Below are 22,116 nucleotides of genomic sequence, written 5' to 3'. Positions count from 1 at the left end.
CCTGTTGGAGAGTAAAAGAGAAGAAACAGTTGATAGAAGGAGGAGAGGCAGGCCTTGTAAATACCAGAGTTATTTAGTATTTGGCAAACAAAGTGAAAGGATCTGAGAGTAAAAATAAATTTGTTGTAATAAAAAAAACTTGGGAGACTACCCCATTCCACACATAGTAAGTAGTATTAGGTATCAGGTCTCCAAATATGAATAAGCCCTATCCTTAAACTCATAGTCTATTAGGTGACATTTTTTTTAAAAATGTTTTTGGTGACTTTTTTTTTAAATGCCAAAAGACCAGCACTAGGCAAAACTGTGAGGTGAGCAGGTAGCCCTCAGCATCTTTTATGTCTCTTTTGCTGTCCTCCTAGGAGCATCCTAGTGGGACAGAGGAGCCTGAACTTTGAGTCCAGATAAGTCTGGGTGTGAATTCCGTGTCACCACTTTCTATTTGTCAGCTTGAGCAAGTCTCTTAACCTCTCTCTGAACCAATTTTCCTCATTTGTAAAATGGGAATAGTCATGCTTTCTCATGGAATTATTTTAAGAATTAAATAAGATAATATTTTTTAAATATCCATTATTGTGCTTGGCATTTGGCTTAGGAAGTATCATTTCTCTCAATTTCTAGAGCCTCTCCATTTGCCCCAACCTTCCTGGGTACCCAGGGACCTTCTGCAGCTAAAAGCAATGCCTGTTTTAGAGAAAAGCAATTGTAAACTAATTTGCAGTAAAATGCTAGGGATACGTAATAGCCAGACGGTTACTATTCCCAAGAGATTTTGAATTTTAAAAGTAAATGCCTAGAAAGGGTTGCAGTTTTATCCAAATTCATAGCTCTATTGGTGAAATGCCAAGCATGTTAGCAATATGCAGAATAGCTAGCCCATATGCTTACAATACTTTTAGGTATAGCTAGGGAAAATAGCAATAGTAGAAACAGAGTATATAAATTCAGTTTATTCATCATTTCTTTGGGTACCTCTGGAATGTCAGAAAGGTTACTAAGTGCTGGAAAATTAATAGTACAATAATGTAGAGATGAGAAATAAATAGCCAAGAAAAAATGTTATCTGTTCATATTTTTTAAATGGAGGATTCAAGGGTAAATTAACATTTATAAATCATGTGCTGTGTGCCAGCCACCACACTAAGTCTTTCATATGGATTATTTCATTTAACCCTCACAAAAATCTATAAAGATATTGCCCCTAATTAGTAGATGAGAGAGAGTAAGTAAGTTATTCAAGGCCAAACACCTAATTGTTGCAAATCAAAATTTGAATCCAGCACCTTTTAGCATCTATACTACAGTTATTGTTTTTTAAAAGAAGAGTATAGGAGTGAAAGAAGAGAGAAATAAAAAATGTATGAGAACCACTCCAGATTGCCATTAGACTCTTGACTTATTTATTTCCTGCCTTTTGTATGCGATAGAAATATTACCAGAACATTTTATTGTTATTCTTTCTTCAATAAAACTTTTAGCTAGAAATCATGTGTAATTGTTTATTTGTAACCTGAGGTTCTAAAGTCATTACATGAGACACAAAGTCCTGCCTTCTCTTATAAAGGCATATGGGTAAGAAATATTAGGCATTGTCATCATGCTTTAGGGGACTCATTAATTGTGATTTCCAGACTTAAAGGCAAATGGACAGCATGTTTGCCAAGGTGAGATACAATTTTCCTATGAGTGACTAATTTTTAAAAATCTTTAAAAGATTCATTATAAATTCATTTTGTTTTCATTGTCTAATGTTTCAATAAGTGAAACAGCATCAGTTCCTAATGGCACTACATTGACTTCTTAAAGATTCAATATTTGATGGGCTTTGAAAGGTAGAAAAACTTACTGTAAATAGAATATGCTTATCCTCTTAATTAAGAAGCACAAAATGTATCTTTTAGGTTAGACACTAAAGTAAAAATGATCACATATATACTAAGTTCTCAGAAGTGATTTTTGGGGGGGTTTCTTGGTTTGTTTTAAGACAGAGTCTTGCTTTGTTGCCCCAAGTAGGGTAGAGTGCAGTGGCATGGTCATAGCTCACTGCAACCTCAAACTCCTGGGCTCAAGTGATCCTCCTGCCTCAGCCACCCAAGTAGCTGGGACTACAGGTGCATGCTATGACGCCCAGCTAATTTTTTCTATGTTTAGTAGAGGTGGGGTCTTGCTCTTGCTCAGGCTGGTCTTGAACTCCTGAGCTCAAACCATCCTCCTGCCTCGGCCTCCCAGAGTGCTAGGATTACAGGCATGAGCCACCTCACCCAGCCAGAAGTATTTTTTTTTCCTCAGAGGTATACAAAATCAGCTAATTCATCTCATCTTAAATTTATTATGTCACATGGGATTAAAATGCTAAAATATAAAACAAGCCATTTTAATGTTGTGATTATTTAGATTTTTGAAGATAAGAAAATAATTCAAGTACCAAAATCCCATGGCTGGTAGAGTTGCTTTAAGGGAGAGTTACGAAAACCATGACAAACAAGGAAATCTAGTTTATCTAGATTTCAAGCAAAATCTAGTGCTTTTTACTTAGTAAGTATTTAATTTTATTTTTGAATAATGTGCCCATATATTATCTCTTCTTTTATTTACCTTCTATTTCTGTTTTTCATTTCTGTTTTTCACCACTAAGAGCAGATTTTGACTATCAGCTAGACAATGCAGTTAATCAGCTCATGCTAATTTTATACCTTTAAATTTAGAGCTATCAGGTTTTTTTTTTTTTAACTGACATAGATTGAATTACAGGGTAAAGTGATGTTGTTATTTTGCTCCAATTCTTTGAAAGATACTTATGAAAGTACTCTTTCCAATTGGCCAAGTGTTAATGTACAGTATAAAAATGACTTGAAAGAGTAAGTTCAGAGCAGATATTACTCAGCATTTCCTCCTAAATAAAGAGAGTACAATCATTCCCTTTTCAAATCATCTATCCTCATCCTAAATTTGAAAATCAGGAAAACACTGGAAATGTTTAGCATGCTGTTTCTGTATAATTTAGAATCATTGATTTATGGGTGGGCTCTTTGATGATGAGGAGGAGGAAGATGAGGATGAGGATGATCTGAAGACACATACAGAATACTTACCCTTTCAGCTAACAGGGAGAGACTGAGAGAGAGACAGGGAGTGACATGCAGCTGTGCAATGTCAGGAGAATTTGGGCTTTTATGGTTATCTGACAGGAAACAGGAGAGCAGGGCCAAGAAAATTAGCGTGTACTGAAAACAAGAAAAAAGGCATCAAGTATCCTTAGGGTGGATATATTTAAAAATATGGTTAGAAAAGTCCTTAGACAGAGACATGAACTTGGCAGAAACAGTATCTAGACAACATCAGAAAAGAAACAGTTGTAAGGTCACAACAAAGTTGTCAGTTTAATGATATCTGTCCCAAATCAGCCTCTATTGACTTAGTAACCTATAGTTAATCCTTTTTGATTCTCATAATATTTCTAACTAAATCGATTTCACTTAAAAGTATTCTATAATTTAGTGTCTTTTTACATCATTAGTGAAACAATTTTGGTCAAAAAACTATGATTTGAATACCTGTAGTTCAAACAGTACTCAAGAATGCTCTGGCTTCCTGCAGTCTCTGATAAAATGCCAAATCTTTGGCATGAACTTTCACTGACACTGTTTTAGAGGTATACACAAATACACACACAGGGACACGAAGCAAATTTTTAAAAATGAACACTCATGTCATATATTATATTATCACATTTGATACATTTTACTGAAGCATAACTAAGGTAAGGCCAGATCTTTAAAATTATTTTATTGTTCCATCAAGTATAATAGCATGGAAGATATTGCTTATTCTTATCACCAGTGGTGCTCATTTACTAATAGTTAAGGAAAATTGATACATAGTATACACATATTCTTATTTGAAAAGAAATATTCTTACTAGTTTTGGAGGAAGGAAACAAAGATAGTGCTTTGCTTCAGGTCATAGAAAGTTGCTTTGCTGACATTGCAAACTTCGGAATTTGGTGCCCAACTGTGTAACCTCATCCACTCATTGGACTAAAATATGGTGCCAACCAAGAAAAGAACACATTTATATCATTCTAGTCGAAAATGTGTTAGAGCTGTGACTAATAGTCATATGAACAATTCTGAAAACGTGGGATTCATGTTAGTGAAAGGTAAATTTTAACTTAATGCACACTTAAGTGTGTATTCATGCATGGATATACATGTGGCTCTCAGAATCCATGCAGATCATGCATGTTTATAGTTCTTTGTTTGAAATCTCCCACTGATTAGTTGTATACCATCCTCTCACAAGCTGAAGTAAAACCATGTTATAACAAACCAGTGCAATGCCACAGTTCACACATAGCTGTGTTCCTTCACAAGTAAATGTTTCAGTCCATATAAGCCTGCTATAAATGTATAAGTAATTGATTGTTTTACCTTTTTTTTTAAAACAATCTTGGGTTAATAGTAACATATAAAAAGAAAAGAAAATAGCTCAGAATTCTGTGACCCTAGCAAATCAGATATTTTTCATTTTTTTAATATTCTTTTCCTATTCTCATTAACATGTATAATCTTTTATGTAGAGATGTTATCATCACACTAGATATATGTTTTCCCCCTTCTGTTATTACATTATAAGCATTTCCATATATTAGTACTCATGGTTATTGTTTTAAATAGCTTCACATTATGCTGTATGTTGATGTCTCAGCATGACTTTGTTTATATGAGAGGTATTAAGCTCATACCCTAAACACCTTTATTAATTTGCGATTTTGTATGCTGTTCTGTTAGAGGAAACATTCTATTAATGGTGGCACATTTTGAATAAAAGCATGTGTGTTTTTTATTTTTAAATCGCTTATGGCAAAAATTCATTTTCAGTTCAATTAAGTATATGTTTGTAAGCTTTATCATCTGCCCCTCGATTGGTAGATGTGCAGGCTGAGGAGTTTAAGTGTTTGGTTTTGCTTTTGGTAGTTTTGTGTGTGTATGTGTGTGTGTGCGTGTTTCTTTTCAGAAGGGGAGGGTAATGTCTTCTGTTGGAACATGCACTCCACCCTCTTTGATAAGGCTTGCGGTAAGATTGGCATCACTACCCATGACGATCATCTCATAGCATTAAGCACATAGCTCTTAGCTCCCATAATGATGTGTGGAGGGTGGAGTGTATTGCAGCCATATTCACCTTTCATTTGTGTGTTTGATGTGGCATTTATATTAAGTAGGAGTAATTTTTTTTCTGATTTTTTTTTCTTGTGTCACCAGTGCACCTATTCCATTCTTCCATCGCTGTGCTCCTGTGAACATTTCCTGCTATGCCAAGTTTGCAGAGGCCCTGATCACCTTTGTCAGTGACAATAGTGTCTTACACAGGCTGATTAGTGGAGTAATGACCAGCAAAGAAATTATATTGGGACTTTGCTTGTTATCACTAGGTAATCGTTTTTCTCATTATTAGCTATTGCATAGTACTGCGGTAAAAGACTGTTCTGTCTTTTAGCCAAAATATGGATACAACTGGGGATACTTGTAAAATGTTTAATTTCCCATAGCCAAAATAATTGTTTCAGATTATATATAGTTATAAATATGTACATATAAATATGTATATATATCTGAAACTCATTTCCCTTTTTTTTTTCTTTCATTGGAGAAAACTGGTGTTTTCCCAAATGTTGGTTACTAAGTCTATAACTATCTTTAATATGCTAGCAGGAGGCTTCCTTTAATGAATCAACAACCCTCTGTTTTTAGTTATGATTCTAAAAGTCATATTTACTTATAAAAGAAGCTACATATTCTCTACCATATTCTCATCTAAGAACATGGATTTCTGAGAGATTGCATTTGAAGTATGCAATTTTCTTTTCGTTGCTACAGTTCATAGTATCGATGTATTGCTGGAAAAATTAGGAAATCTCCACTTGTTAGCCACTGAATTTTCTAGTCAATAAATAGGTAATATGATCAAATAAAAATTTTATATTCAAGATGAAAACTCCCTATGTTATTCTAGAACTACATGTAGCCATATCAGAATTTGTAAGACTTCTTAGTTGGCAGAAATAAACTATGGTAGGAACCAAACAGCTATTTCATTAATAAGTACAATTAGTATTTATGCCTGTAAAGAATTGTGGTCATTGAGAAGATACAAGCTGTATTTCCATCTTTCCTGTCAGTAGAGAGTATTTTCTTTTTGCTAGGTAGTACTTGACTCAGTTGAAATAATGCTGTCCATATGAAAATCTATTTCTGTGATATTTGAAAGGCCATCTGTTTTTGGTCCCTGTACATTTATTGCAAAAGTGAGTACCTTAGTAATGTTACCTAGACACAAGTCCTAACCACTTATTTGGCTTTGCAGATGGCCCAGAGAAATTTGACTATTAGTCCAGCTTTATATAAAAAAGTTACTTGGTTCCTGAAATAATTGAATACTTTAAAATTAAAAATCCAAATAAAAATAGTGACAACAGTGTTGTTAAGCTATTGGAATTCCATTTTTTATTAGAAATTAAAATGATTCTCTTTTGAGACTTAAGAATATAATATAAACCCAAAAGATCTCTATTCATTTGTTTGTAGAATTGGCCTTTAGGTAATTTAAAAATTCATAAATTATGATTTTAGAAGTGTATTTCCCATGCAAGGGTTAAATCCCCCCTTTCTTTTTTGAGATTTTTACTCAAGATTGTAGCACATGGGGATTTAGCTTGGGGCAGGTAGAGGAGCTGGCTGTATAACTCATGCTAAGCTTTGCTCCTTTTTGAGGAAAGTCTTCTTGATCAGGACCCCTGACCCCAAGTGAGAAAAGAGGTCAGAGGAATTTTGGCCTCAGTAGGCTTCGGGATGTTATTCCATAGGGTCAGATCATCGCTTGGAGTTCTAGAGGAGAAACAACTAGAAAGAAATAAGATGCTATCTAGCTTGTTGACTGACTGTCAGAGAAGTTGGTCCTGAAATGCATAGGTTACTCAAAGAAGCGTAGCACCTAATTTAACTGATCTTTGTCTATGTGTGGTAATTTTTCTTGTCACCAACATGACATGTCATTCTCTACACTTTGTGTGCTGGCATGTATGTTTGCATGTCTGATGTCTTCCCTGTGGTGAATCCACAACAGTCTTGTGCTGTTTTTGAGTCACCATGTGCATTTGCATGTATTCTTTTCTGTAGTTTATGAACCCACACAGTTAGGTGCCTCTGGGTTTGAGTGATGCTATTTAAGTGGTACAAGTGGCAAAGTCAAAATAAAAAGCCAGTTTGCTCTGTTACCTAAATTGTGGTTATGAACTAGTCAATAGCAACAAATTATTTCCCTGGGATTAAACAACAATTGAAAGGGTTTCTCTTTATATTTTCCTATGTTTTCAAATAATATTTTGTGTGTTCTCTATTTATCTTCCTTGCAGTTCTATCCATGATTTTGATGGTGATAATCAGGTACATATCAAGAGTACTTGTGTGGATCTTAACAATTCTGGTCATACTGGGTTCACTTGGTAAGCTATTTATTTCCTTGTTTTCCTGGTACTTAACTATTTCCATTTTAGAAAACAGAAATATAAAGAAAAAATAGAAATTTTATTGTTCATATGCTATATTTTCCTTTTAAAGAAGAGTGAATATTTTTGCCATAAAAATTTTCTTGATTATATTTAACCCCCTCCCATCATTTTACCACTGTTGGCATTTGAAGTCCAGACTGTTTTTCTATGCATATGTGTATGAATATGTATTATATAGTTAACTTTTAAAGCTGATTATGAAACTGTTTTCGTAATGGAATTTATTCCCATTTACAATCCTAACTGGTATGTTTGGTTTACTATTGCCATGTATTTTATGTTTTCCTGAAATTTGTGCTTTCTTTATTTGGTTTTCCCTGTCTTTGCTATACGAGTTATGCTTTCTTTGGTTATCTTCACACCTTGCTTGGGATGGTGTACATTTTTACTTCTACATTCAGTAACTTACATGTTTTCAGAAAATAATTCTTTAATCTAGAGTTCTGTGATTACTAAAGGCTGAAATGAAATAGTATATGTTGCATTTTTCCCTACCTCCTTTAAATTTAGCATAAACTTTTCTTCCTTTCATCCCCTACTCCCTTCTACTCACTCCTCCTTCTTAACCCCTGTTAAATAATATGAGTTTTTGTATTCAGGTTGTTATTAAAGTTAAAATATGATTTTCACATATCTTTTAATTTTTTTTTTACCTTTGTCTTGAAAAGCTGTCATATTTACATTTAAGTTTTCCTAGACTAGTTTTAGTAGGAACTATGGGTCCTTTCTCCATAAAGTAGTATAGAACTCATAGTGAGGAAAACTAAATCAATGATATAGAAATAACTTTGAAGAGCTCTTCCTGTGTTTAAAGGAAAATGACAAAAAAATTTAAATGGTAATTTAGAAGACGATAGCAGAAGAATAAAAAGACTATTGGAGGCCGGGCCAGTGGCTCACGCCTAATTCTAGCACTTTGAGAGCCCAAGGCAGGAGGATCACTTGAGGCCAGGAGTTCGAAACCAGCCGGAGCAACAGCGAGACCTTGTCTTTACAAAAAATAGAAAAATTAACCGGGTGTGGTGGTGCACACCTGTTGTCCCAGCTACTCAGAAGGCTGAGGCGGGAGGATCGCTTGAGCCCAGGAGTTTAAGGTTGCAGTGAGCTATGGTGATGCCACTGTATTCTAGCCCAGGCAACAGAGCAAGACCCTATCTCAAATAAATAAATAGATAGACAGACTGTTGGAACAGAAATAATAATCAGATACAGAAATAAAAGTTTTCAGAGTTGAAAAGATCATAGATAAATTTAATTAGATTCAGAATTAGACAAAAATTTTAAAATTCTTGATATTAATAGTGTCGTGATGATAAATTAGTTCACATTTATGAGGGAATTAGCACTGTTCCTAGCACAAATTTAAATGTTTAATAATAAATAATATCTGCTGTGGCTATTGTGGCTATTCTGAATAGTGTCCTCCTTGATGTCATCATTATGTCCTTCTATTTTCCTTGAATTTCACTTTTTCCCTCAGAACTTTTTATTCCTGTTTATAAATAACATATTTTCTTCCATTTTTGAAGATATTAAGAATTTTTCCAAACCGTTTTCTTATACCAACAAAATTTCAAAATGGAAGCATTTTCCTTGCTCTGAAATATTTCCCATAGATTCCTGGTTGGTTTGATTTGTTTACTTATCTTCAACAAAAGGAAAATTCATACTTGGTATTTTCCAATAAACTTTATGGAATTTCCCTTTGACCACATTCACTCTTTAGTTGAGTGCAGATTTTGATGTGCTGAGACTTTAGTCCAGTTTTTTATCTCCAAGACATTTATCTACCTGCACACACACAACTGTATTCCGAATCATCCATTTCCATGCTGTGGCCTGCAAGGCTTATGGTACGATCTGGTCCCCAGTCACCCCTCTACCCACATCTCTGCCACTTTTCCCCTTGCTTATTGCTATAGCTGCAGTGTTCTCCTCCTTTCCTTCATTCTATTTTTTTTTTTTTTTGATACAGAGTCTCGCTGTGTTGCCCAGGCTTGAGTGCCATGGTGTCAGCCAAGCTCACAGCAACCTCAAATTCCTGCGCTCAAGGGATTCTCCTGCCTCAGCCTCCTAGTAGCTGGGACTATAGGCACGTGCCACCATGCCTGGCTAATTTTTCTATTATTAGTAAAGACGGGGGTCTCACTCTTGGTCAGGCTGGTCTCAAACTCCTGACCTCAAGCGATCCCCCAACCTCGGCCTCCCATAGTGCTAGGATTACAGGCGTGAGCCACTGCGCCCAGCCCTTTCCTTCATTCTGGACACGGTCTCACCTCAGCATCTTAGAACTTTTCCTGGAACACTCTTTCCTTAGACAGCTTCATGGACTGCTCTCTCTCTCTGTCTTTGATTCTCTTGCTCAGATATCATCTTACCAGTGACATGTTGCTTACCCATCTTATATAAAATTGCAATGCTTTCCCAGCCCGAACAAACACTCTTTATTCCTCTTACCAGGAGGTTATTTCTTTCCTTAGAGTTAATAGATTGTGTTTTCCCTTGTTTCCATATATTTTTGTTTCCCCATTACTGTGTAAGTTCCATGAGCAACAAGAGCTTTGTTTACTGCTCCTTCCCCAGCTAGAATAATAGGTGCTGTAGGCACTCAGAATGTTTGCGGAATGAATTGAATGAACGTACGTAATTCAGCTCTCTTATATAAAGGTAGATTTGCCTCTCTCTTGAGTCTGGTTGTCTTCATCAGACTCAAGACATAAACAGTGCCCATCCCCAGCACACACCACTATCAGAGATTGTCTTTTGATCTTCATTTATTCATTGTGCAAACATTTAGTCGACTGCATGACTGCGCCCGTGTTAGGCTCAGGGATGACTGTGATGAGTACAAGAGAAGACCTTTGCCTTTATCAAGCTTCATTGATGTTTTCTGTGACCCCCAACTTGCCTCCTTGGCCTCCCCAGCTTAAGAGAGCTGAGGCTCTTTTTCTTTGTGACAATTCCTCTCCACAATCTGTTTTTATTGGCTTGCTCTTGGCTTCATAGCCAATAATAAATACATTTGAAGGAAGTTTATTTGATACACTGAGGGACTTGTAAGTGCTTAATATGAAAGATGAGAATATAGTCACAGCACTCCCCTTATGCTGGCGAAAAGTTACAGCCATGCATCTTCCAGCTAGATGGATTGTCCCTGCCTTAGTCCCATGATGAGGTGTAGGAAGGGTCCAGAAAATTGAGAATTTATGTTACACATTCTCTTGTGCTACTCATCACAAAAATAATTGTTTTTTGTCTCCAGGTGGCACAGGTGTACTGTGGTGGCTGTATGCAAAGCAAAGAAGGTCTCCCAAAGAAACGGTTATTCCGGAACAGCTTCAGGTAGCTGAAGACAATCTGCGGGCCCTCCTCATCTATGCCATTTCAGCTACAGTGTTCACAGTGAGTATAAGCTTGAATGTATCTTTCAGTTTTGTGTTTTTATTTGCAGGAGATCATTAATGGAGCAGAAACTCACCTTTAGCTTTGGCTTTTCTAACCCTTATCTCCATTAGCTAAAAATCTCTGTCCCACAGTGTATGAAACACAAAGTCTGCTGAAGCCTTCCCTAAAGAATAAGTGCTGTTTGATGCAACATTTTATTCTCTCTTGTCTGCGTTTTGAGAGAGGAATACTTACATTACCATTTGCTAATAAGAACATATTTCTTATTGTCATTAAGATAATGTAATTACTTTTTAAAAAATAGTTCTCTTTACCGTAGAAAAGTATGTTAAGAAATATCATCATTCCATTTACTTGTTCACTAATTATTTTCCCATCTTTTTCTTTCAAACTTTTCTTTTAACAATGTGTATTATTTCAAAAATATGGGTATTACATAGTAAAATTATTAATTAACATGTGGTTAAATAATCTGTGGGTGTATCTTTGGTTCACCATCTTCTCCTCTCTGAAGAGAGAAAAAAAAAATCAGTCCACTTCTAGGAGCTACCTCAAGCTTTTTATTGAGCATCAGAAGTAAAAAATAAAGTCACTATAAAACCATTGGTTCCAAAAGATATTTGTTAGTTATTATTGTACAAATATTTATAGTATGAATCATGTTTTCAGTACAGTTTGCTGTGCCAGTTGCTGGAGGTGGGGGGTGAGGACAGGAAGGAGGCAAAGGGTGGCTCTGGCATGGACCCCACTGTTAGGGAGCTCTTGGTCCTGTAAGGGAGACGAGATACAAGTAAGTCCCTCCCATGTGTTTGTCGGGGTGGCTTGCGGACCTCTCATCTTATTTCAGAATGACAAGCATATATTTATTCCAATAAATTAAGAGTGTTGTTCTGACTGACAAATAAGACGTTTTGATTTGTAATGAGTGGCAAAGGGAAAGGTAGAATACTTCTAGGATTTATCGATAAATTGAGAAATCTTTTTATGTTTAGTTTTAAAGGATACTTGGTAACCATAATGTACAATTGAAAATGATAATTACTGCAAGAAAGATACAGACTGATAAAGTATCATTGGGATTCAGAGAATGATACTTTCAACTTTGGGGATGATGGTTTATATTAAAAATTTTCACCATTTTCAGTTTCTGTATTCACTACTTAGTAACTGAAACCTTTCCTTCTATTCTCTCCACACAGGTTATCTTGTTCCTGATAATGTTGGTTATGCGCAAACGTGTTGCTCTTACCATCGCCTTGTTCCACGTGGCTGGCAAGGTCTTCATTCACTTGCCACTGCTAGTCTTCCAACCCTTTTGGACTTTCTTTGCTCTTGTCTTGTTTTGGGTATACTGGATCATGACACTTCTTTTTCTTGGCACTGCCGGTAAGGAGATATGTTGCTTTCTTTCTCTTAGTGATAAATATTATTTTCAATGAGATGTTTTAAACAACAGGGAGAGAGAATTCTTCAGGTATTTGTTGATAAAGGTCCAATAGCCATCAGAGCTAGCAGTGGTAATGGCTCGTCAATAACCCACACCCTATTCGTGATTTTTAGAGCATCCTAGCAGAATGGGTCTAAACCAGGTAAGGCCTGAAATTGCATCCTGGTTTTGAGATGGTTGTGGATTTGAAGTAAGTTCTTGTATTGACTCAGACATTTGGGTTCATTCTAAGATGAACTAATGAATGCAGTGCCACTTTGGAATTGCCCCAAATCCCAGCTATAGCCAAGGATCAACTTGCTTCCTTGGGATTTTCTAGTTTGGAAATGACCTGAACTTAGTCCTAGTGGTGATAGAGTTCATAGTTATACTTTCTTATAGCCATGCTCACTGTCAAAGGTTAAACCTAAATGGAACTAATTGTAAGAAGTAGCGTAAGGATAGTAAACTTGTGTGTAACTTCTCTGTCCATTCAGCACTACTCATCCATTGAATATAATATTAATTTCTGTACTTTGTTAATAATTTAAATCTATAATTATTGGATAATAGGTCTTAAAAAAATCAAAGTGTTTGAACATTTGATGCCTAAACTAAATAACTAATAATGTAAAAAGAATTTTATTCAACTAGAACAACTTTTAAAAGCTTTATATGATACTTTTGAGAAAATCAAAATGTTTAGTTTTACAGCTTTTCAAGTGGCAATTATTTTTGTCCCTTAATGAAATAGCATTAAGATCATAAAGTTTGTGGTGTGGGGGTCGGGACCTATTGTTGGGAATTTGACTAATCTGTTATATTTAATAGCTGTAGTTCTTGGTTTGTATAAAGCTTCTTTCCTTCCTTGATATTTTCCTAGGCAGTGCTGTTCAAAATGAACAAGGCTTTGTGGAGTTCAAGATTTCCGGGCCTCTGCAGTACATGTGGTGGTACCATGTGGTGGGCCTGATTTGGATCAGTGAATTTATTCTAGCGTGTCAGCAGATGACGGTGGCAGGAGCTGTGGTGACATACTATTTTACTAGGTGAGGATATAGACGTTCACCTAAGTGATTGTGTCAGCAGGGTGGAGGGGAAGGGAACTGGACAGACGCTGGCAAAAGAATTTTATTTCTTTAAAAAAATAATTGGAAGTGAACTAAATGTTATATGTAGTTGATAATTCTGGGAGGTGGGAAAATGAGAGGTTTTATTCCTTATACTTTTCTGTAATTGTCTCAAAAATTTATCATGATATAACTTAAATTATATTTAGCAGAAATACATCTTATAGTAGCGCCATATGTACTTTTGCTTTATATGAAAGTCCATCGAAAGACAATAAGCCTTTTTAATTTGTTTGGTTCAGAACAAGTGTGTGTCCTCTTTGCTAACTTCAGAGCTGAGTATTAAAGCTATGGGCTTCATAGTTTTCTATTACTATTATAGTGAGGTACCAGGTCTAGACTGACATCTTTTTAAATTCTATTTTCTAATTATACGATTAACTTCATAGGTATTCCCTTATAATAAGAGGTTTCGAAGCACAATTTTATTTAACAACATATTAGAGCATATGAACGGCATGAAACTACCACAGAGAAATGAAACATTTATTTTATATGGTGTATCTATAACATTTGTATTATTTATATATCACTTTGCCATATTGTCATGAAGCTAGAATAAAAATAATGAACTGAGTTTGTCACTGCGTTGGACTCTATTCCTGTGTTTTCATCCTGGTATAGGCTTTGTTTTAATTGTCTTTTTGGTCATTTTTAAAATAGGGATAAAAGGAATTTGCCATTTACACCTATTTTGGCATCAGTGAATCGCCTTATTCGTTACCACCTTGGTACGGTGGCAAAAGGATCTTTCATTATCACATTAGTCAAAATTCCACGAATGATCCTTATGTATATTCACAGTCAGCTCAAAGGAAAGGTAAGGGGAAAATGCTTTTTTGGACTCTGTGTGGGCACATTTCAGACCTGGGTTCTGCATGTAGTAGAGCACCCAATGATGTTAAATCCAAAGTTGTGAATGTTTTCTTCCAAGTCTTTACAAGCCAGAATCCAGTCCTCTCCCTTGTCTCCCACTCATGCACTCCATATACTCTGGCAAAATTCATCTCATCACTGGTTACTGAAAGTATCCTGTGCTGTTCTTCCCCTCTGTTGAGTCATACACCTTCCTCCCTATTCTCAACTATAGAAATAACACGTATTTCAACATAGGTTAGCTCAAATGCCACCTCTTCCTCAAAACTGTTCCTGATTCCTCCCGTCTCCCAGTGTTGTCTCTCTCTGTTCCCCAATCTCATAACACTTAGCATCGATACCATATTCAGAGTCTAACCTTTTTTATGTTTAGCGTTTTTTCTTCTACTAGGTTGTTAATTCCTTGCTGATCTTATATACCTCACTGTATCTTATATGTGATAGGTACTAAGTAAATGTTGAATTGAAATGATCAAAAATAACTCAGCCATTATGTTTTAAGGAGGAAGTAGGTGGGTGTGGAGGCTTTGGTGCATAGGTTGTGATTTTTAAGTTTTTATTTATTTTTCTAAGATTTGATGTCTTTTATATCATGGTTTGATTTTTTTAGTTTTTTAATTATTTCAATTTTTCCCCTTTCCCAGGAAAATGCTTGTGCACGATGTGTGCTGAAATCTTGCATTTGTTGCCTTTGGTGTCTTGAAAAGTGCCTAAATTATTTAAATCAGGTAAAATATTTTAAAAATAAATCTAACATTCACTTTCAAAACTAGGTTCATTGTTTCTTCTCCCAAGATAAACTAACTGAACTCAATTGAAAGATGTTATGTTTTTCTCGTGTTATTATATACACTGTACCTTGATCAAGTATGTCTATTTCAATCATATTCTTATTTTTTAAATTAATATATGTTCTTATCAAGGCTATTACATTAATATTAATTTTAATGTATGGGTAAAACATCATCAGAGTTCATCTTTCAGGGAAGACATTTATCCCTTATCCCTTATTTATATCTTTTCATTTTTAAAATTTTTCCTAAGAATCTGTCTATTCTAGCTATTGTTCTTTAATTTTCTTAAATGTTGTTTGAACGCTTTAAGCCGTTGTGACACTTAATACTTTTTTGCAACTGGCTACTATCATTCAAACTATTATACTTTTCTTTTGGCCCAACTGCTATGATATTGGCCTAGGGAAACATTGAAGGAAGTGCTATTTCTGAGGTTGAAAGGAGGAATTGATACTTATGGAATAAACAGGTTTTAGGGGAATGAGATGGTCTGTTTTTGTCTATCTGATCATCTAGGAACTCTACGTGGAGCACTTTTCCCATCTTTCCTTTTTCTTTGCTACTTTTCCGTTAATTGAAAATCAATTCTAATGTATTGATGCCCTCTTCTAATAGGCCAAAGGCAAAATTGACTTTCTCACCATTTACCTCTTAGTGATTGAAGAGTAGCATTGCACTTTCCACTCACTCCGGGAGAGTCAAAGGTGATAGTCCTACGGCCATGATATTGAACATGCCAGGACTTTGCATTATTGGGCTTCTCTGGTTAATACAAGAAAGTAGGTATGACTTTTCCCTAGCAAAATACATTCTTATAGATCATAATACTCTCTATGGATATATAAGGATTTGAAAGCTCATTATTTAAATAACTAGTAACAACCATGACACCCTGAAAAATTATGTTGCTTAAAATTGGTGTGGGCCAAGTCATCCTTATCAGATAGTTAGTGGATATATCACAGAGCACCATCATTACATTTTGTACCCCTCACTAAGTGGCTTGTCCTTGGGGAGATGGGCTAAGCCCAGCTCTCTAGGCTCAATTCCCACCACCTTCCTCCAGGCACCTTATGCTTTTGCAGTTTCCCAAATGTGCCTGGAATGACTTCCCTTCAACACCTGACTAGCTCCTGCTCAGTCAACGCTTCTGCCTGAGCCTCACCTGCACCGAGCCATCCCTCTTCACTCCATCCCCTCCACTGAGCTTCCAGCACCAGCTCATGTCTCTGTGAAAACACTAAGGACACTATGTTGAAACGGTCTGTTTACTTCTTTATCTTCACCTTTAGATTTCTAGCTCCTTGAAGGCAGGGATCTTATCTTATTTTTCTTTGTCTCCTCAGAAGCTAGGTAGCACAGTGCCTGATACACAATAAATGGTCCTTGTTTTCTGAATGAATTACTAATTATCAGTGACTATTTGGATTCAAAAAGACTAACAGGATGATAATAAAACTATAAGTAAGAATCCTGAAAATGAGATGTGCAGTTATACTGAGGGAAGACAACAAAACACATGATGTCAAGATAGTCAGTAGCCAGGTGAAAAAAATCCAAGGTTTTCAGCATTTCCCAAGCTAAACATTAGTTAGTGATTTGGTATGAACAGTCCTGAGATGTTGGGTTTTTTTGGTCCAGGTTTTGTCCATTTCGGATCTTCATTTCGTAGGCATGATGTTTGAGGTTGCAAGTGAATCATTGAAACAGTAATAAATCAAACGTGTGAGCAGAGGTTTAGGGAGAACGATTCTGAACTCATGCTCAGTAGTTAGCTCTAGTTGGGAATATAAAGTGGTGCACTGTGGGGACTGGTCCCTCACGGTGCTTCTTGTCTCCTGTGCTCATAGCAGATACCCCATTTGAAATGAGGTCAACACAACGCTGTGAGACAGAATATGCAAACATCTCAAATTTTCCTGTTTCATGCTATAAACTAAGACAAGTGATAATTTTAAAGAAAATATATTCAAATTAAGATTTGCAACATACTTTTAGTTTCTATGACCTTTAAAAAGTCTAAGAATTTAGAACAAAACTGGATGAAACCTACAGTGTGGGTTTGACTTTGGGCCCTGTAACAAAATATCATAAACCGGGTGGCTTATAAACAACAGAAATTAATTCCTCATAGGTCTGGAGGCTTGGAAGTCCAAGATCAAGGCACCAGTATATTCAGTGTCTGGTGAGGGCCTATTTCCTTATTCACAGGTGGGGACTTCTCGCTGTGTCCTCACATGGTGGAAGACACAAGACAGCTCTCTGGGGCCTTTTCATGTGCACAGTAATCCCATTCGGGAGAGCAGAGCCCTCATGAGCTGTTCACCTCCCAAAGGCCCCACCTCCTAATACCATCACTTTGGTGATTATATTTTAACATGAACTTTGGGGGCGACACAAACATTCAGACCATAGCATGCCCCCCTATCCCTCACCCCAAATAAGGAAGGAATAATTACAATTACCCTTTTCATTATTGAATTCATAAGGGTCTACACAGAGTTGCACATACCTTATTCCTCTTTTCCTACCATTGCTATCTAGCTTGCCCCTATTAAGTGAGTGATTATGTAAATATTTTAAACTTTAAGAGAAGTTCCTTCAATAAAGAAAGGAAAGAAGGTGTGACAATGTGGCAGCTGTGCTCTGGAGCAGATGGCCACGCAGGCTGGCTCCCTGCATGGCGACTCTCTGCCCTAATGTGTTTTTGTCCACATGACCAGTCCTCTTTCACTGTATCCTGTCACACAAAAGTAGTACCGGGGATTGCTTACGCTGACAGGTGTCCTTTGAAAGGGATTCCTGGATGCTGGTCATCCTTTATCTTGCTTCTGGGAGTTGAATATTGTCACGCCTGTGTCCTGCCTGAGCAGATGTTGGGCGTGGGCTAAATGTTCGTCAGTGACGCCTCTCTGTGGGCAGTTTAGCTCAGGATAAGGAAGGCTGTCTGAGAAGAAGGTAGGTGGACTCTAAAAATCTCAACTAAGGAGTCTGCAGAAAGCTCAGAGAACAATTATCAGGAAAAGCCACAAAGGACTCAGAACTTCTTGAGAACCTTAGCATGAATCCTTTTAGACTAGAAGGTATGGAAAAGGAAGGAAATTTCATTGGCCTGCTGTGATCTGTAGCACATTTTTCTTGCTGAACAGGTCATGTTGACTTTTGTGCATGCAGTTCATCTTCTGCCTTGGGAGTGGGTGAAAAAGCTTACAAAATATCCCTCTACTTTTTTTCCAGTTAGGTTGAATATGAAGGAATTAAAAAGATTTGTAGGAATATTGCCAGAAAGGCTAAATTTCTATGAGTACATCCTACCATTGAACTGAGGCGGTGAAAAGGAATTATTGCTGCTTTTCTTCCTTATCTACAAATAAATAGGCTTCTGCTCTAAAAGTAGATGGAATGAAGCAGGGTATGGTAAGAAGAAAGAAACAACAGAGGAGGAATCATTCTCAGATGACTGAAGCATCTGAAAACTAAAGAAGGAAACACAAAAGCTTTTATATTAATCGTTTGGAAATGTTGGGCCTTCTCTTGGAGTCAGTTGGTCTAATGAAAACAGAGGAGAGAGAATGTAGGTGCCTGGATCCTCTTGTTTCTGTCTCTTTCAAGGAAGCTCATGGTGAAACTGGAAAGGGTAGAACACTATAGTTAAGAGTGAGTTGTGACCAGGCACAGTGGCTAACGCCTATAATCCCAGCACTTTGGGAGGCTGAGGCAGGAGGATTGCTTGAGGCCAGAAGTTTGAGGCTGCAATGAACTATGATCATGCCACTGTCAGCCTGGGTGACAGAGCTGGACCTTGTCTCTTAAAAAAAAAAACAAGAAAGAAAAATGTTGAACTGAAAAATTATAGTGAAAGATACTAAAAGATTGGACATTGAGAAGGAAGTTACTGAAACTTGAAATGAGCAAATGCGGTTTGTATTTCAAATAGGATAATACAGTGTGTTCCCTAGACTGTAAACAAGATGGATATTAATCTTTGGCAATACTCTAGAACAAGGGTTAGCAAATTTTAACTGTCACAAACCAGAGAGGAAGTATTTTTGGCTTGGTAGGCCATACAGTCTGTCATAACAGCTCAATTCTGCCATTTTGGCATGAAAGCTGTCAGAGACAACATGTAAACAAATGGGCACGGCTGTGTTCCAGTAGAACTTTATTTCCAAACTAATCGCCAGGTGAGATATGGCCTGCAGGTGGTAGGTTGACCACCCGTGCTCTAAAATAAATTGTTAAATGGTTGTTTTTGTGAGTACTTAGGGAACTAGTGAGAACAGGGGACCAATCTGTGTTCTTTGAAGAAAGGTCTGGCTGGGGCAGTTCTTCTCCATCACTTTACAGCAGGGTTACTGTTACACAAGATCAAAAGTATGGTTTATTTTTACTTCATTGAGCCAGTTGGCAGAGTGTTTCAAAAGAAGCTTTTGTGGAAGATGGGAACAATGTGGACCACTGCAGTTAGGCAGTTAACTCTTTGGTGCCTGCTATCTTTTAGCTGACAAAGAAGCAAGTGACAGTAAAAGGAGCAAGCAACAAATTCTAGAAAAACTACAATGATTTCTTAAAATATTTCATAAAAGACCGGCACATATGATATAGTAATATATTCTGATAATAAATTACTCCAATTTGTAGTTATACTGTATTTCTCAAAGAGCACCATAATTTCCTACTGTTCCATTACTGACAAAAGTTTAAGAACACAGGAGTGGCCTGCTCAGTACAATACTCTTTCCTTGGCTCTGAAATGTTCTGCATTTGTAATTAGTGAAGTTAATCATATAATGGCAAATTATATTTTTTATAACTCAAATCTCATCTTCATAACAGATTCCTGATATCTAACAAGCATACAAGTTAGAACATTCATAAAGACCTATCTCTCCCAGGCTTAGTGTTTCTAGACAACACAGCATTAAAGTAAGTCCTTTATGTCTAGCAGTTTCCAACAATTTCAACCTTTTGGACCCACCAACAATTTATTAATAAGTCAGCGCTAAACCAAAGATTCCTAAAGACCAAAAGTTTCAGTCACAAAGTCTGTATCCTTTCCCTTTAGACATATTTGATGTCATGATACTTGTTCACATTTCCCAGAAAACATAAATGCTATTTTAGGATTTAATATAAAAGAGAATGGAAAATAAAACCAGAGTCTGTGACTAGTGGGTCGAAGAGGACATGGGGTGGCAGAAGCAAATATAACTGGATGAGAATGGGTCAGCTGGGACTCAGTATTACAAGGAACAGAAGCTCAGCTCAGTGTGGCCTAAACAAGAGAGAAAGGGGGAGAAGGAAAAGGCTGGAGCAGGGAAGGTGAGGATTCTTAGCAATTTATTAGCTTATGAAACTAGAGAGTCCAGAAATCTGGCTAGTTCCCAGTGACGCACACATTATCACCCAGCTCCAGTACCTGATTTCTTTCTGTTCTAACTTCTCTGGTGTTGACCTCCCCTCAGTTTCGCACAGTGACCTCCTGCAGCTCTTCCCATTATGTTAGCAAAACAGCTGTGGCCATTCATACCCTCACACCTTTCAGGAGCACCTGTGGAAGAGAAATTAAGCCTCTTTTTCCCAGAAGCCCCAAGGAACGTCTCTTTTACTTTCATTGGCTCTGATTAGTTGATGTGCCATTCCTGCCCATCATTGTGGCCCCGTGGGAAGAGTATGCTCATTGGCTTTTGTCAGTCAAGGCCCCTCCCCAAAGCTGGAGGTAATGTCGGCCCCATCAGACTCTGGGATGGGGAATGGGGGAGGCTGTTTTCTCAAAAGAGATTTGGAGTCCTGCTTCCAGGAGGAGGAGGGGTATAAAATGTGGGGCAACAAACAGCTGTGTTGTACAAGAGCTGTGAGAAGTGACAGCATAGAAGAAAGCCACCAGGGAGGAGATGGGGCTGTTCCAGATGAAATAGCACAGCCATCGGATACCCATACCTGTCTCTGCGGCTTTTAAAGCATCGCTGAAATGGTTACAGTCCATCACTGATGTTCATAGTCATGACCCTGAGACATCTAGGAAAGATTAAATTATGTTTGATTTACTAAGACAGGGAGGAAGTTAATAGATGTTAGAAAGGTTTGTGTGTGAAAGGACTAAAACTAAGCCCACAGGAAAGTTCTTTTTACCATTATCAAGTATTTTTTTAATGTCTCATATTTCCTTGTGCTCAATCTGAATCTAGCCATGTGTTTGACCGCCAAATGTTTCTAAAAGCTGTGTTTTAACTATGCTTGGTTTATATCTTCACAAAGTGGGTTTCAGTTATTGATGAAAATATTTTTGCTTTTGTCTAGAATGCATACACAGCCACAGCTATCAACAGCACCAACTTCTGCACCTCAGCAAAGGATGCCTTTGTCATTCTTGTGGAGAATGCTTTGCGAGTGGCTGCCATCAACACGGTGGGGGATTTCATGTTATTCCTAGGCAAGGTAAGACCAAGTATTTTGTCTGAGACATACAGTAAATTTTTGTGCGCAAATATATGTATATATTCCTCTATTTAAAAAATAACTAAGTTATTAAAAGTAACTTAATATATAGCAAGCACTTACAAAGCCCTTAATATATGTCAGGCATTGTTATACATACTTTACATGTATTGTATGCATATAATCCTCACGATAAATTTGTAAGGTAAGTTATATTATTATTCTCATTTTACAGATGGGGAAACTGAGGCATGGGGAGGCTAAGTAATTTGCATGTTTCTCCTTACAACCATAAAGAATTAGGAAACAGTTTGCATAATGGTTAGGGGTACTGCATCTGGAGCCTAACTGCCTGGATTCAAATCCTGCCTCTGTCACTTAATGGCCGTGTGACTTGAGGTGGTTACATAATCATTCTGTGCCTCAGTTTGTTCATCTGTAAAACCGGAATTTAGTGCCAAACTCCTAGGCTTGTGA

At 36.9% G+C, this 22,116-nt stretch overlaps 1 protein-coding gene across 6 annotated transcripts in view; it reads left to right on the top strand.

Moving 5' to 3' along the window:
- SLC44A1 (solute carrier family 44 member 1) overlaps window positions 1-22,116 on the top strand; it is a 164,522-nt gene that overhangs the window by 94,038 nt on the left and 48,368 nt on the right. For all 6 annotated transcript variants that reach the window (XR_006737863.1, XM_045563114.1, XM_045563111.1 and 3 more), the window contains exons 6-13: window positions 5,265-5,434; window positions 7,415-7,504; window positions 10,833-10,972; window positions 12,175-12,361; window positions 13,285-13,450; window positions 14,195-14,351; window positions 15,052-15,135; window positions 21,502-21,639. Coding sequence is in view for 5 of the 6 variants with exons in the window: in XM_045563114.1 (XP_045419070.1) it covers window positions 5,265-5,434; window positions 7,415-7,504; window positions 10,833-10,972; window positions 12,175-12,361; window positions 13,285-13,450; window positions 14,195-14,351; window positions 15,052-15,135; window positions 21,502-21,639 (1,132 nt within the window). In the remaining variant the exon portion in view is untranslated. The remainder of the gene's footprint in view (window positions 1-5,264; window positions 5,435-7,414; window positions 7,505-10,832; window positions 10,973-12,174; window positions 12,362-13,284; window positions 13,451-14,194; window positions 14,352-15,051; window positions 15,136-21,501; window positions 21,640-22,116) is intronic.

The sequence above is a fragment of the Lemur catta genome, chromosome 10 (assembly GCF_020740605.2).
Source record: "Lemur catta isolate mLemCat1 chromosome 10, mLemCat1.pri, whole genome shotgun sequence".
Lineage (NCBI taxonomy): Eukaryota > Metazoa > Chordata > Mammalia > Primates > Lemuridae > Lemur > Lemur catta.
This window is presented reverse-complemented; position numbering and strand designations above follow the sequence as displayed.